General features: G+C 38.0%; 1 protein-coding gene across 4 annotated transcripts in view; it reads right to left on the bottom strand.

Annotated features, from left to right (window-relative positions):
* The window catches only part of CPQ (carboxypeptidase Q), a 458,753-nt gene that overhangs the window by 166,347 nt on the left and 276,795 nt on the right, over window positions 1–15,611 (bottom strand). For all 4 annotated transcript variants that reach the window (XM_045896198.3, XM_054512535.2, XM_054512537.2 and 1 more), the window contains exon 5: window positions 8,047–8,158. In XM_045896198.3, the coding sequence (XP_045752154.1) occupies window positions 8,047–8,158 (112 nt within the window). The remainder of the gene's footprint in view (window positions 1–8,046; window positions 8,159–15,611) is intronic.

The raw sequence follows: 15,611 nt of genomic DNA on the forward strand, positions 1-15,611 counted from the left end.
CACAGTTTTTGCAAAATGCATCATTAGCATGATGCAGAGAAGTGTGTAGGCGAAGAATAATACAACATATCTGGAAACCCCATCACTTCCTCTTTGGTATATTTAGCATAGCGAGGTAGAAACTGGCTTATCAGCCCCACAGCAAACAAAAACTTGCTTAGTAACTCCAAAGCTGTGGTTTTCCAGACTCTGTATAGCTGGGATCTCCCCAGTCCACTCTTCCTGTGTCTCCATTCTGTTCATCATACTTCTTTACAAGTTAAAGGATGACACCTATCTGGTATCTTTATTTTAGAAAGAACTCCTATCATGTCAATCCCATGCTTAAAGTTTTCTATGGCTCCGTCTGCCTCTATATAGCATCAACTCCAAACTTTAGCTTTGCATCTAGTGTCCTTGACAAGCTGACCCTCACCTTTTATTTGACTCTTTCCAGCCAGTCCTCACTCACCTATTGCTCTAGACTTACAGAAACATCCTCCAGTCCTCAAACTATGTACTTTCATGAGCTCTAATTTTGTCCTTCCTTCTCCTACTTTCCACCCATTCAAGGCTTAGCTCAAATGTCTCTGTCCACGTGAGGCTATTGCTGCCTGACTATGAGTTCCTTGATGGAAGGACTTGTATTCTATTCATTTTATTAGGCTTACATGAAATAGGTGTTCAATATTTATTACTGAAATAGGAGATCTCCTTGTAAGCCAATTTGTGCAACATTGTGATGATACTGTCTTAATGAAGTAGCCTACGTTTTTCCAGACAGTCCTGCCCCGGACTTCTATGGATCCCGTTCTTGGGTGGGAGGAAATCCACTGGGGCACTAAGCATACCATTATTAAGTCTTTCCATAATCCTTCTTCTCCAGGATAAATAATACCAAAGCTTCCGATTCCCTTAACAAACAACACCACATTTCTTAACTTTCTAAGGGCACGCAGGCCAAATCAAAGCAGATGTGGGGGAGGAAGCTGAGCATGCTGTGGGGAAAGGGGCCCCCTGAGACTCACCTTTCACAGCATTCATCTGCCATCAGTCCAGGCTTTTTGTCAGGCAGGAAAGAACTGCTCACAGTTTGCATGCCACTGGGTCTGGGTCTTGTCTATGTCTACACAGAAATGGTATATTCTAACTAACTGATAAAATAGTAACAGCAATATTCATGCCAGCCTCAGGCTCTAAAATGTCTACATAATCTCCCATACCACATCCAAACTAAAAGGCAGAAGAAATTCTAAGTGATTCATTTTACTTCATCTCATGGACATATTTAGAAGATCAATCTACACACAGTTTGTCTTTTTACACATACCAGTGGAAATGTCTATGTCGGCTAATGAGGTGTAAAGATGCTAAGTATTTTAGTGAAACTTAATAAATGTGATTAAACCTCAGGACATCTTATCAGCAATTCCCAACTGAAAAAAATATGTATCTGCTACAGGTCTTCTGGTAAAGCCAGACATGCCACTAGAGTAAATAACATAACTGGAAAAAAAAATGAGATCATCCTCAAAAAACCATGAGAAGAGGCCACAAATGCCAGTAAAGCTACTTTTAGAAGTAAAAAAAAAAAAAAGAAGAAGAAGAAGAAGAAAGAAAGAAAAGAAAAAGAGTAAGTATATTCTTAGAGTCTAATTCTTCTACTGTTCTAGGTATTTGTCTTATTATATACAATTATAAAGAGTCAAGACCAAAACATATTCAGAAAAATAAAAGCAAACCACCATCTACACATTAAAATTCAAATTAATGAAAATGAAATTTAATGTTGGGAGAAAATATTTTTTAAGACTTAAAACAAGTTAATTTCTTAGTTCCAAAGCAGATGTATTATTCCCCAAAGGTATTACTGAGGACCAGTGATTTTAAGAGGATTATCTTTCCCAGGGCTATCAGTCTCCCTTCCTATGTTCACAAAATAATTGTGGAGGAAGAGCATCCAAAGTGAGAGTAGGGAGATTTTGTGGCATGTTTTGGGATAAAAATTCCTTCTAGGAAAGAAAAATGCTACCAAATTCTGATGCCTTTGGGGCCATGGAAAAACCTGGTAGAGAGGCCTTAGCATATGTCAAACATTTCTGATAATACTACATTCGTTTAAATGAAACAGTCTCAGATATCGTGGATAAGAAATTAGTTGTTGGGTAGAGTTTGCACGTGGGTACAAAGGTGCTTCAAGAAGAAATACAAGAATAATCTCTACCATGCCAATTAAGGAAGCACTGAATGGTTCCATCTTGTCAATATTCTGGCAACCACAAGATCCCAAATATAGCCTAGAAAATCTAGAATGAAAACAAATCCAAGGCTATTTGTACTCAGTTCTATAAAGTGTACCTGAGCGTGTATTTTGTATTCTTCTTCAATTCTCTCAACACCAGTAATGCCCCCAGAGCAGTGTTTCCCAAAGCATGCTCCACCCACGAATATGTATACTCTCCCAACAAAAGTTTTTTGATGAATCAAGAAATTACCAAGAGGGAGTTTCCTAAATTTATTTGACTATTCATTTTTTTTTTTTTTCTATATAACATCTCACTATCCTGAGGATGAGGTTCCCTAGAAACAGACTGGGCACATTGTTCCAGTAAAACAGTATTACAAAATACATAGGAGTAAGGACTCAGGCTGCCTGGATTTAACTTTTTTACATAATAGCTGTGTGATCTTGGGCAGGGTACTTAGCTTTTCTCTGCTTTAGTTTTCTCTTCTGTAAAATAGATATAAGAAGTGCATTCACAGCTTGGAGTTGTCAAGAAGAAAAGAGTGTATGTGCATAGTGGAGTGCTTAGCGCAATGTCCACGACATAGTAATATTCTGTAAGTGTTAGCTTTAGAACTGTTATTATACTCAGAGGTATGGCAAAGCCCAGTGGGGGAGGTCCTTTCCAAGTGGGATTGCCTTTCTAGTCTGGGCTAGTGCCAAGCTGGCTTCAGGGCTCTAGCTGTCTCTAGCTCTACCTCTTAGGTTTCCATTTTATTGGAAGTTGTTAATTTCCCTTGCTCGGTTATTCTGGATTGGACTTCCTGGGACTTTTCCAAGGGAGGCTTGACTGAGGAGAATGAAATCCTCTTCCTGGATGGATGCTTCCCTCTAAGAGAGAATCCACTGCATTCGAAGTGGGTGTCTAAAGCTCTAACTACACCAAAGCCTTGGCACGCATGTGACTGTGTGCCCTTGTGTACTTCTGGGCCTGGAGGGCTCAGGACTCCTGCATAACTCTTCCTACTTCCCAACTCTGCCCTGTTGTTCCCATTGACACAAGTTAATGATAATGGCGATGCCAAGAATCTTTCCTTTGGCTTTTGAGGTTTTTTTTTTTTCCCCCTGATTACTCAAATAACACCTTATTATAAAAAACTCTAATGTTATATAGAATATTAAATAAAAAGTGTACATTTCCTGCAATTTTGCAAATCCCCTCTTCCGCTACAATCCCAAGATTGTTACCGTCAACAATTTTCTCCTCATTTTTAATGATGTGCAGGACTGAAGGCTCTACACTCTGCTAGGAATTCTTCATTGTGCCCCTTTAGAAAAGAAAGCTTCAATATTGCCTTTGTGAAGATGCCCCGATCCAGCCACACCGTCCTCGTCCATCCCTTCACTAGGTGTCCGAAAGTCACTTGTACATACTTCAATTAAAGAATTTAAAACAGTTTCATGGCAATTTTTGAATTCAATGTCTCCCCTACTTCAAGGATTTTGGGGACCATGTCACATTCCTCTTTGGTACAAGGCACCAGTGCACAGTAAGAATTTGCTGAGTGGATGAGTGAAAGGATATATAAATAAACTATTTTTCTAACACACAGACTTTTGCGCCCTATAATAATCACAATCAGGACACTCACATTTAAATTTCTCAAACAAGATGTTTCACATATATTCCACATTTCAACAACTAAGTGGTGCTATTAATTCTGATCTTCTTCCTTTGTTTAGGTCTGAAAACTCAAAATTCTAACTTCACAGAAAATGGTAAAGTTGGAAGAATTTTGGGATGGATGGTGGTTTATTTTTCAAGTGCCAAATGAACATTTTGAGGCATAGCATCTTTGACCATAGGCTTTGTTCACTGACACGAGAACATTCTAGGAAATAACATTTCAAATAAACAATTTCGAGTCCAGTAAACCACAAACACAAAGAAGTATTCAATAGCATTTCACAGCAAATAGCCTTCTGTTGACAGTTACTCAGGAATGACTGATTATATTTGGAAAGCATAGATCTCTCTTCTGTTAGATTAATTGAATATAGTTTTAGCTGATGGCCTGGGCAAAAGGGTGAATCCATTAGAATAGTAAAAGAAAAGAACAAAGGAAAAGAGATAAGAAGGATGAATCTTAGAACTATATTCCCAAATATCAGAAATCCTCTCTGGACCAACCCTTCAAATTCATGAGCCCCACTGAGAGACTTTGACATGCATGCTGCATGACATATTGTTCAAGGAACATCAGCCAAAAAGAGTTACTTTTCTTGGAAAAAAGATTACCACAGAGCATTTGTATTTCACCACTTAAACAGTTTGGGCTTAATATAATTAAGTAATATAATTATGAACCCATTTCCCAAAGTCCTATTTCTTGTTCAAGCATACCAGTAATTTTCAAGCAGAACTTATATGTCACATGTTGGACCCATTTCTTTGCATTAAAAAACATAGACAATCTACAAATAGAAATTACAATCTAATTTTAACTTTTGAATTAAAGAGTTAAGACTCAATGGGTACAATCACAGGAAGTGAAGTACAGAGTGGAGATTGGGCATTTAACGTAAGCCGGAAGCAGAGGCAGGAAGTGAGAAGGAGAAATTCAGATTCCTCAAAATTTATTATGAAAGTAGAAAAAAGTGAAGGGGTCACTGGATTTCCATCACACAAGAGACAGCAGCTTAAATAGTAAAGAGAAAGCATTTACCATAGCAGCTGAACATAGAGTTACATCAGTATAACTAACAGATTAAGTGAGGAAGCAATATAAGTACTAACGGAGGTGGGGGTTAAAAAATTACCATTCTCCCTTACATAAAAAATATGGTACTATCAGAATCAGGCTTACTATATAATAAAAGTTAACATTTATTGAGTACTTGGGTTGGGTCAGGTACTATTCTAAGTATATTATATGAACAGACTATTTAATTTTCAAAGCAATTCTATGAGATAGGGACTACTATTATCCCAATTTCACAGATGAGAAAACTGAGGCACAGAAAGGCAAAGGCCACATGCTTAGTAAGAGGCAGGGCCAGGATATGAACTCAGGCAGTCTGGCTCCAGAGTCTTATGCTTTTTTTTTTTTTTTAAAGATTTTATTTATTTATTTGAGAGAGAGAATGAGATAGAGAGCATGAGAGGGGGGAGGGTCAGAGAGAGAGGCAGACTCCCTGCTGAGCAGGGAGCCCGACGTGGGACTCGATCCTGGGACTCCAGAATCATGACCTGAACCGAAGGCAGTCGCTTAACCAACTGAGCCACCCAGGTGCCCGAGTCTTATGCTTTTTTAACAGTATGCCATGCTGCCTCTTAACACCTACTCAAAAGAAATATTACTTTTGGGGGCACCTGGGTGGCTCAGTCAGTTAAGCATCTGACTCTTGGTTTCAGCTCAGCTCCATGGTCTCAGGGTCGTGAGATGGAGTCCCACATTGAGCTCCGCACTCAACAGGGAGTCTGCTTGAGATTGTCTCCTTCTCCTCCTTCCTCTCTCTCTGTCCCTCCCCCCAGTTGCTCTCTCTCTCTCTCACTCTCTCAAGTAAATAAACCTTTAAAATAAAAGAAATATTACTCTTTATTTCAGAGTTTTATTCATATGTTTATATAGGTTTTCAGAAATCTATAGGAAAGTTAAGTCCTGAATTGAAGGAGACTGGTTACTAGCTATCAAAAGCAACAGAAGTCAGTGTTAGAAAAAGATACTCAATTCACCTTTGCATGGTGTTACATTTATCTATGCAATTGAATCCAACTCAATTAACAATGATTTAGGGTCCCATGCTGAGTACTAAAAAAGTAAGATTCAAAGCCTAGAGAAGATACCACTTTTATTCCCATCTAGAGCAGATAAAATACTCCGGACGCTTACAGTTAGAAGAGATGAAGAAAATGAAGACCAGAGAGTTCAAATGACCTCCTGAGGCCAAAAAAGGAATTTGAGGCACAGAGGGACGTAAACTCCATTTCAGATGGGTCCAGTTCTCTTTTCGCTCTACCACTGTTTCTAATCAAGCTGGCTGAACACATCAAAATAAAATTAACCTTCTAAATGTATATCTGGGCCCTATAAGGAAGAAAATGCTTGATATCTCTGCTTGTCTCATGTCTGGAACCCACTTCATTCTGGAATGAACAGATCACCAAGGGAATATTTTTAAGGGAAGGAGGAGAAGACTCACATGTAAAGTCTCCCAGATCTTCTCTGAAGAATGTATGTTTTGGGGTTTTATTTGCTGGACAATTCATCTCTCTCAAACCTTACCCAATTCTAAAAGCAGACCTTGAAATTAGATGCATATGGCCACCCACATGAACAGGTGCATGCGTATGCTCCAACTCTATTCTAAGGGTCTTAAGAAGAGAAGACATGCTTTAAACCTTTCTGTATGCCCAGCTTTTACAAACTGCCTTCACACAGTGGGTGTTCAGTATGGAAGTGATGTCAAAAGTTTAAGTACCTTCAATGTAAGGTTTCCAATGTAAGGTTTTCTTCCCCCCGCAAAAATGGCCCTGTATCAGGTCTTTTAGTGATTTTTTTATTAGATCATCTCAGTGGACCAATTTTATACATTCCTCCACCACCAGCCCTGACCTGCCAAGGGACATTTGGCAATGTCTGGAGACATTTTTGGTTGTTACAACTTGAGGGGGATGGTGCTTATTGGCATCCAGTAGATAGAGGCCATGGATGCTGCTAAACATCCTATATGAGACAGACCCCACAACGCAGAATTATGTCACCCCAAATGTCAGTAGTCCCAAGGTTAAGAGACACTGGCCTATTTAAAAGTAAAAAAATGTACAACCACCTTTCCATCTTGCCACTTTTAAAACACAACTAAAACATAAATCAAAATGGTACATCAAAGATTTGCCCCAAGCAAGATCATTTCAGCAATCTATTGTTAATAAGACCAATCATTTAAAGGGCTTATTTACAGGATTGGAAGCGTTCATTAAACACTAGAAGAAATGCATGAATTTAAACACATATGTATGTATGTAAGCAATGGAAAGCCTTCACCAAAGAGGATGTTCTCATCTTTACTATATCTGAAGCGGAGGCATTCCATAATTACGACATAAAACCTTCTGCTGATGAGGCATTTTACGGCCACCACTGCTCTGACTCAGATGTGGAACTCGGACTTCAAATTGTTTAATTATCTCTAACCTCACTCAAAACCTGCCTTTTGGACCAGCACACAAAGAGGAAATGTATGTTTTTTGTTTACAAAGAGGGTCATCAAAACCTGCTTTCACTATTAGCTTTTCCTTTTTACGCCTGCCCATCTTCCTCATGCCTAGGTTCACCTGGAAGTTCCAATTCTTCAGCCTGGATTCCTTATTGTGGGTAAAGGGATCATTCCTTCAGTCCGGTGTTGCTCTCTTTAACTTCCGCCATGGAAAGATGGCTGCGGTAAAGCTATCTTAACAGCCTAATAATGTCTTTAAGATGAACAAGGAAAAGGAGGCAGGGGGAGCTGCTGACTTTTCTTTGCACTTGGTCATGGGTTTCCTTACATAGTCTCTAGCTGATGTGGTTACATTTGCTACAGTTTTATTTGCTTGTTCATTTTCCCTAGTGGCTGATCATATTTGATACTTTGGATGTTTGGTGTATACTTGAATAAAAATTTCTCTTTTTAAGGGGAAAAATTAATTCTTTCCTGAGAATCAACTGACAAAAAACATACAGACCTCAGGAGGATCTTTGAACATATCACAGTAACTTATCTGTTCAGTATTTTGTGTGTTGAGTTAAATATGTCACTACTGAGATCCTCACACATTGGTTAACGACTTTCTAAATATTTACCAAGATCTTTAATAAGTGAGAGGGCTTCCCATGATATAAAGGCTCCGCCACCATCATCCATGGCACCCTGCCCAACGTCCCAACTGTCCAGATGTCCACTGACCAGTACAACCTAGAACAAATAATAACAAGAGAAAAAAAATAAAACTAAGCAGAAATGACATCAAAGAGGAAGCATTCACAGTCATTCCAAATACAGATATGAAACTTTTATATGTTCTTTTCTATTTTTACATCTTAAAATACCTGTGTCATTACCAGTGGAAAACCTGATAGAAGGCATTACAGAAGGGGTGGAAGGTCATCCTAATAGTAATAAAAATTCTCACCTTGTATTTCTCTTTATTAATATAACTTTGAATACTAAAGTAAAATGGTTTATTACTGACCAATGTTTGACAATTTTATTACATGGCTTAAAACATAAATGACATAAAATGGAGCTCAAAACTTCAACCATATTCTCAGCTGTCCCAAATTCTAGCAGACATATAATAGACATGTGTTGGATTGAATTCAAATGAAAAAGTGAGAACAATATTAATTTTTTAAAAAATGATTATGCTTTGTGTATTATAAATCACTCTGGTGTTGAATAAATACACTGGAGCTACAAACTAGAGTCTCAACAAAGAACTTTTTAAAAAAATCCAATTTACATTTAGTGTTAAGTAAGTCTACAGATTATATTATAAATTTTAAATCACCATAGGTTTAAATTTTTTTCAAGAATCATTAGTAATTCTCTCCAGGAAAATATAAAACATATTTCAATGAAACTAAACTTTATGAAAACATTTTAAATGAAGCAAGTAAAATGATGCTCAGTTAATGGGATATCCATATGCAAAAATTGTATCTTGACCTCTATTTCATACAATATATAATATCAAATCAGATGAATTATAAATCTAAATAAAGATGTTAGAGGAAAGCATAGAACAGTTCTGTCAACTTGGAGTAGGCGAAGATTTCTTAAACTGAACCCCAAAAGCACAACACATAAAAGAAAAAAATAATAAATCAAACTTTTAGAAAAATGAGGAATGTCTGTTCATCAAAAGACTCCAATACATGAGTGAAAAGGCAACCAAGATATTTACAGTACATATACACAACAAAGGAACTATACCCAGATTATATAAAGAAGTCCTATCAAACAGTAATAAAGAGAGAGCCAATGGATAAAAACATGGGCAAAAGACTTGAACAGACAGACAACTCACAAAAACAGATATACAAATACTAATAAACATATGAAAAGGTACTCAGGTTCACTATCATCAAGGAAATATAAATTAAACCACATTCAATACATATCCACCAAAATGACTAAAATAAAAAATGCAGAAAATGTCAAATATTGGTGAAGAGATGGAGCAACTGGAACTCTCACACATTGCTGGTGTGAGTGTAAATGCTTATAACCACTCCAGAACACTGGCTTATCTATTAAATCTGAACATATACACACCCTATGCCCCACTCCTATATATTTCCAACAGGAATGTATGTGTATATATACTTTCACCAAAAGAGATGTACTAGAATGTTCAGAGTATTCATAATGCCCCCCATCCCCCTCCCCCAAAAGAAACTATTTAAATGCCTGTTAACAGCCCAATGAATAAATTGTATTGTATTGAATAATAGAACACTACAGAGCAGTAAGAATGAACAAACACAATACATGATCAATGGAAATGAATCTCATAAACATAATGAAAAATGAAAGAAACCCGACACAAAATAATATATCATGTATAATTCCATGTATATAAAATATAAAAACAATCAAAACAGGAGAATGGTTATCCAAGGTGAGAAGGGTTAGTGACATGAAGGGGGTACAAGGAGAGCTTCCGGGGTGCTGGTCACATTCTGTTTTGTGATCTGGGTACCCAGTTACACAGGTGTGCTCAGTTTGTAAAACAGCTTATCTTGTTACACACTTAGGATCAGTGTATTTTTTCTGAGAATATTATATATCAATAAAAAGCTTTCAAAAGTCAAGCAGATTGATGTCTATGTACAGCATGTAGTAAGCAAACCAAAGTTGAACCAATCTTCCTGATGAATGAAATAAAAATGCCCCATGACTTTGGGAAAGCAGGATTTGGGTTCTGAAATATCAGAGTGACCCCTTGGCGCTGCCTGCTTCCCCAGGCAGCTGCAGGATCTCCCATTGAGTCTGTACACACACACACACACACACACACAGACACACACCCACACACACCCACACACCCCGCCTACATGACTTCACTGTAGTCAGAAACAAGTACAACGCCTTGTAACTAACAAGGCTAACAAATGGCCATGTAATGAACCCAAATGGATTGTTTCTAAGGAAAGAAAAAAAAAAAAAAGAAGACGAACGAAGAAACCATGTTGCAATAGCAGGAAATTCTGATTCAGAAACTGGTGTAATCCCATGTGGGATGAACAAGCCAATTAGCAATGTTCTCACCATCCTCAGAGCCATTTTCCCAATGAAGTTAGAGTTTCAGTGGATTAAAAGTGTCAAAATGCATTTTAATGAACTTTTTCCCAATTAACACGTAAGAGTAACTAAATCGAGACAGCTATTATTTTACCCTTTAGAATAACTGAGGTTACTTTATAATCACACATCTTTATGTTTTCTAAAATGCCTACATTATCCAACCCAGAATTATTACTTAAATAATTAAAAGATGGAGAAAATGGTTTTGAATGATAGGAAACCAAATGATATCCCATAAGATAAGGTCTTTGGCACAGTGCTAGAGAAGAATGGTTACAAACCATTTAGATTATGAGAGCTTGTTTTAATATTTTTTAATCAGAAAATGTATCAGGGGCCACCATGGAATAGCAGTTATAATTTTGATACAAAAACTACTAGGTAATGACAGTTTGGGAGCACTTTTAATGAACTTGAGTTTTCCTAACCGTAAGAGCTCTACTACCCTTAGAAAATAATAGTGTCCAAGGTCTTCTTCCCTACTGCAGCCTCACAAAGGATAAATCAGTAAATCCTACAAACTCTCCATGCCTTATGTCAGCGTCAGGCAGAAATGAACACTGCCTATAATACATTTGGATCTGATTTAGGAAAACGAAATAAAAACAGACTACCCAGAAACACAGAAAACTCCGGTTTCATGAAGAAGAATCACCTGATAAAAGAGGAAAATACACAGTCCCTTCCCTGTTTCTGTTGCCTGACGTGGGGCCCTTAGCGCAGTAACAGGGCCTAGAACCTACAGAGGAGTGGGGCACCCGCTCATTCACCCGAGGCAGGCAGAGCATCAACCAATTCCCCAGCCCCCACCTTCCTTTTCACCACCATGTCTTCCAAACACAGTCAAGAGCAAAAAGTGTTAAAACCATAGCAGCAACAATAGGAGCCACACCAAAACAATTAGGAAGGCAAAAGCGGAACTGCCGTGGTCTGAAATGCAGTTTGTTATTTGTGAGGCACGCATTAGCCCTGACTACCAGAGACTCGGGCCTTGGGGTGGGGGTGGGAGAACCTAGTACAGGAGGGCAGAAATGCACTGGCTGGAAACCTGCTATGATGAACAATTTGACTGGCATTGGCTCACAACCCCCTTCGGGCCAGCTGTGGGTCTGAGAGCAGAGATAAACCAAATCAAGGGTCGACAGAGAGCAGCCTCAAGGACAAGCCTCTTACTTCTTTGTTATTGGTGCAGATGGAGACACTGAGTGCAAACAGATTTGCCTGATTCAAAGATGAGTAAGGACATAATCAAAATGGGACATATGAAAAATACAGCAGAACAAGGAGAGAAAACAGCCTCAGAGCAAGCACATTCTTATGAAAACAAGCTAATACAAGATATCAGAGAAAATGTCACATCTTTGGCATTCACTGCAAGCATTCATTCAACAATCTGTATTGAGTATTATAGGTCAGAGATACAGAAATGAAAAAATAACTAAATAGTCTATCTTAATAGCATTATCATTCTGGTAAGGGAGGTGGACAATAAATAAATACAATATAATGGTAGTTTTAAGTGCTATAAAAAAAAAAAAAAGGACAAAGGAAGAAAACAGAGTGGTGGTGGCAGGGAGAGGGACCATCAGTCTGCTTCCTCTTAAACTGGACGGCCGCAGGAGAATTCTGTGCCCGCCCTAACAGTGAGAGAAATCTGGATAATCTACAAAATCGTCACTTTTTAAGGCCCATCAGAGATCTCAGATTGTGATTCAGCCAGAGGAGCTGAATTCCAGAGGATAACAAGCTCATCCAAGGAGAGATGGGACACATGAATTGCTTGGCCTTTTGCAGTGACAGGAGGAAGAGCGACAGTGACAACAGATGGAGGTGACAGACCCAAGCAAAGGGCATTGGCTAAGGGGAAGGGGTAGAAAATTGCACTCCCACCCTATAGGAAAAACACATATGTCTCTGGGGGGTAGGTCAGGAAACCTGCTCACGCCCACAATCCTGCACTGATGTAAAGCAGGGGGTTGGGGGTGGGCTACTTATTCCCAAGACATATGGCAGAGTCTGGCTTCCACAGGGGCTGGGGGAAAGCAGAAATGTTGAGAAAGCTCCACTCTTGACCTCTGGCACACAGAGGGGCAGGAGAACCAAGAAACTACCCTGTCCCCACCAGGGGCCTGCAGTGAGTAACAAGCACTGCAGTAACAACTTAGAGCTCAGGGAAGGGCAAGAGCCCAGAGAGAAACGCCTGCTGTGGTGCAGACAGACAGAGTCTGCTGAAAGTGGAGGATGAAGCAAGACACCGGGAAACCTCCTCCAGCAACCCAACCCCTAGAGAGACTAAAAACAGAGTAACAGCAACCCATGCCAGACCAATGTGAAGCAGGTGAGCACCAAAGGTAGGAATAGAAACAATAAAATCTAAACCTAGCTCAACTATGAAAGATGGACTTAACCACCCTCATACCAATGGCTTGACAGAAGAAGAGGCATAATCACTTTTGGACTCACATATTATTCACCTCAGCCTCTACTGTTCTCTTACATATGCTATCTGGCATCCAACCAAAATTATGACGTATAAAATAAGCAAGAAATAAAATGATCCATTGTCAGGAAATAGAGTATTCAATACAATACCATAGACCCAAATAGAGCCTGGATATTTAGAATATCAGATAAGTACTTTAAAATAATTATGATTAATATGTGAAAAATCTAGTGGAAAATATGGGGAATTTCATCAGAGAGATGGAAACTATATTTAAAAAGTCAAATGGAAATGAAAAATATAATTATGTACAGATGGATTAAATACTTAAATGAAGTAAAAAATTAAAACTTATGTAAGAAAAAATATCTTCATGTCTTTAGGGGAGGGGGAAGAATTCTTAAACAATATATAAAAAATGCAAAGCATGAAGAAAAGATGCATAAAGTCAACTATAAAAATTGAAGACTTTGTGTTCATTGGGAGAAATCATAGGATGAGAGGAGTTGCTACAAGTTGCGGGAAGATATTTATTATACATATAACCAAAAAGTGGTTTATATTAAAAATACATAAAGAATTCCTACTATTCAACCAGAAAAGATGAGCAACCCAACAGGCAAATGGAAAAAAGACATAAACAGGCATTTCACAGAAAAGAAATTATGAATGGACACAAGCATTTGAAAAGATGACCACCCTCATTATTTGTCGGGAAACAGAAATTAAATCCTCAATAAAATCCCACTCTGCACCTAAGTGGAAAAAAATTTAAATCTGACAATATGAAGTCCTGGCAAGGATGCTGAGCAAAAGGAATTCTCATCCACTGCAGGTAGGAGCAGAAAATTGTTAAAACCCTTTAGGAAAACTATTAGGCATATCCTTTTAAAAGTTGAGCATATGTGCATCTCACAACCCAACAATGGCACTTTAGGTGCATATGTTAGATTAATTCTGGCACCTGAGTTCTTGGAGACGTGGGTCAAAATGGTCAAGCTGAAGCAATCACAAGGCCTCAAACTGGAACCAACCCAAATGTCCATCCACAGTAGAATGGATAAATAAATTGTGGCACAGTCATACAATGGCATATTATAAAGTAGTGATAATGACCTATACCTACATCTATCAAAATAAATGAATCTCAAAACAAAAATACTGAAGCAAAGCAAAAACAAAAAAGGAAATCACAGAAGAAAGAGAATAAATTTCAAAACTTGGCTGAACTAAAAAATATAATCTTTAGCAATGCATACAAAGAGAGTAAAATCATGAAGAAAAGCAAAGTAATGGTAAGCCAAAATCAGGACTTTTTTATATCAGATGGGGGCTGGGACAGAGTGGAGATGATCAGATAGGGGCATACACAGATGATTCGAGTGGGCTTCTAAGACACTGGCAGTGTTCTTTCTCTGAAACTGAGTGGTGAGATCATATGTAATCCTTTCATTATCATTCTTTATGCTGTACACATGTTAAATAAAGTATTTTACAAGTGTGCGATATTGAACAATAGCAAGAGTTATCAGAGATGTACCTTTGAAGCATGTGGCTCAGATGGTTTTGTAAGTGAGTTCAAACAATCATTACAGGTCAGATATATCTCATCCTAATTCAGCTGTTGCAAAGCAAAGAAAAATATAGAAAATGTCTGTATTTATTTACAATCATAATCTTGATTCTAAAACCTGAAAAAGATAGGATCCCCTTAAAACCAACTAGACATCAAAGATAAATGTAAAAATCAAAAATCACTTGTATTGAAAGCTATCATGACAATGGCTCAATGGTCTTCAAATGCCCATAGTAAATGGAAGTTATATATATACCAGATATGCTAAGAAAAGACCACTATTGACTCATTCTTATCTTCTTGGCATGCTTAGTTTTCAACATTTTGCATTTTAAATTGTGAGTTGTATAAGTGTTAATCTAAACCTGACTGAGTTCTTATTGACTGATCCTTAATAAACAGGATGTCCACTTAACTATGAAGCATGCTTCATTTTACAAATGTTATGCTCAATCAAAAACAAGAAAGACAACTACTCAGTGTTTTTATTTTTTGATTTTGTGATGTTTTGCTTTGCTTGCAGCTGCTTCATTCTCTTGGTCTCATTTTATTTGATGTATTTTAAGAGGTAGCGGGAGGAGTGTCGGGGTTGCAAAGTTCATGGCCTGGTGCATTTCCAGACACAGGAAATCCCCAATCCAATTTTCAACAACAAAAATCATTAGATAGTTGAAAAATATGACCTACAAAAAAAGGAGGAAAAAAACCTCTCATTATTTGGCCTTAGAGAAGAAGCCAAGAAGTGATCTAATAATGGGCTTCAGCCATGACGGGGCCATCTGTGGAGGGTATGAGCAGCAAAAGATACAGCAAGGGAACCAGTTCTGGGCTGTAGCAGTGACCGTGACGGTCATATACATGATCAAGAACTTTCTGATGGAAGGCTTTTGTAGAAGTTAAAAAAAAAATGGCCAACAGGGGAAAGGTTATGGAAAATTTCATTCCTGGGAGGGTTTCTAAAACAGGACACATTCTTAGGTCTTAAATGGAAAGCTAACTATGAAGAGATAAAATCTTTCAAGGTTCCACCTAGTCCAATA

The sequence above is a fragment of the Mirounga angustirostris genome, unplaced genomic scaffold (genome assembly GCF_029215605.1).
Source record: "Mirounga angustirostris isolate CCGP_5_RB_7025 unplaced genomic scaffold, mMirAng1.0.hap1 SCAF_4, whole genome shotgun sequence".
Taxonomy (NCBI): domain Eukaryota; kingdom Metazoa; phylum Chordata; class Mammalia; order Carnivora; family Phocidae; genus Mirounga; species Mirounga angustirostris.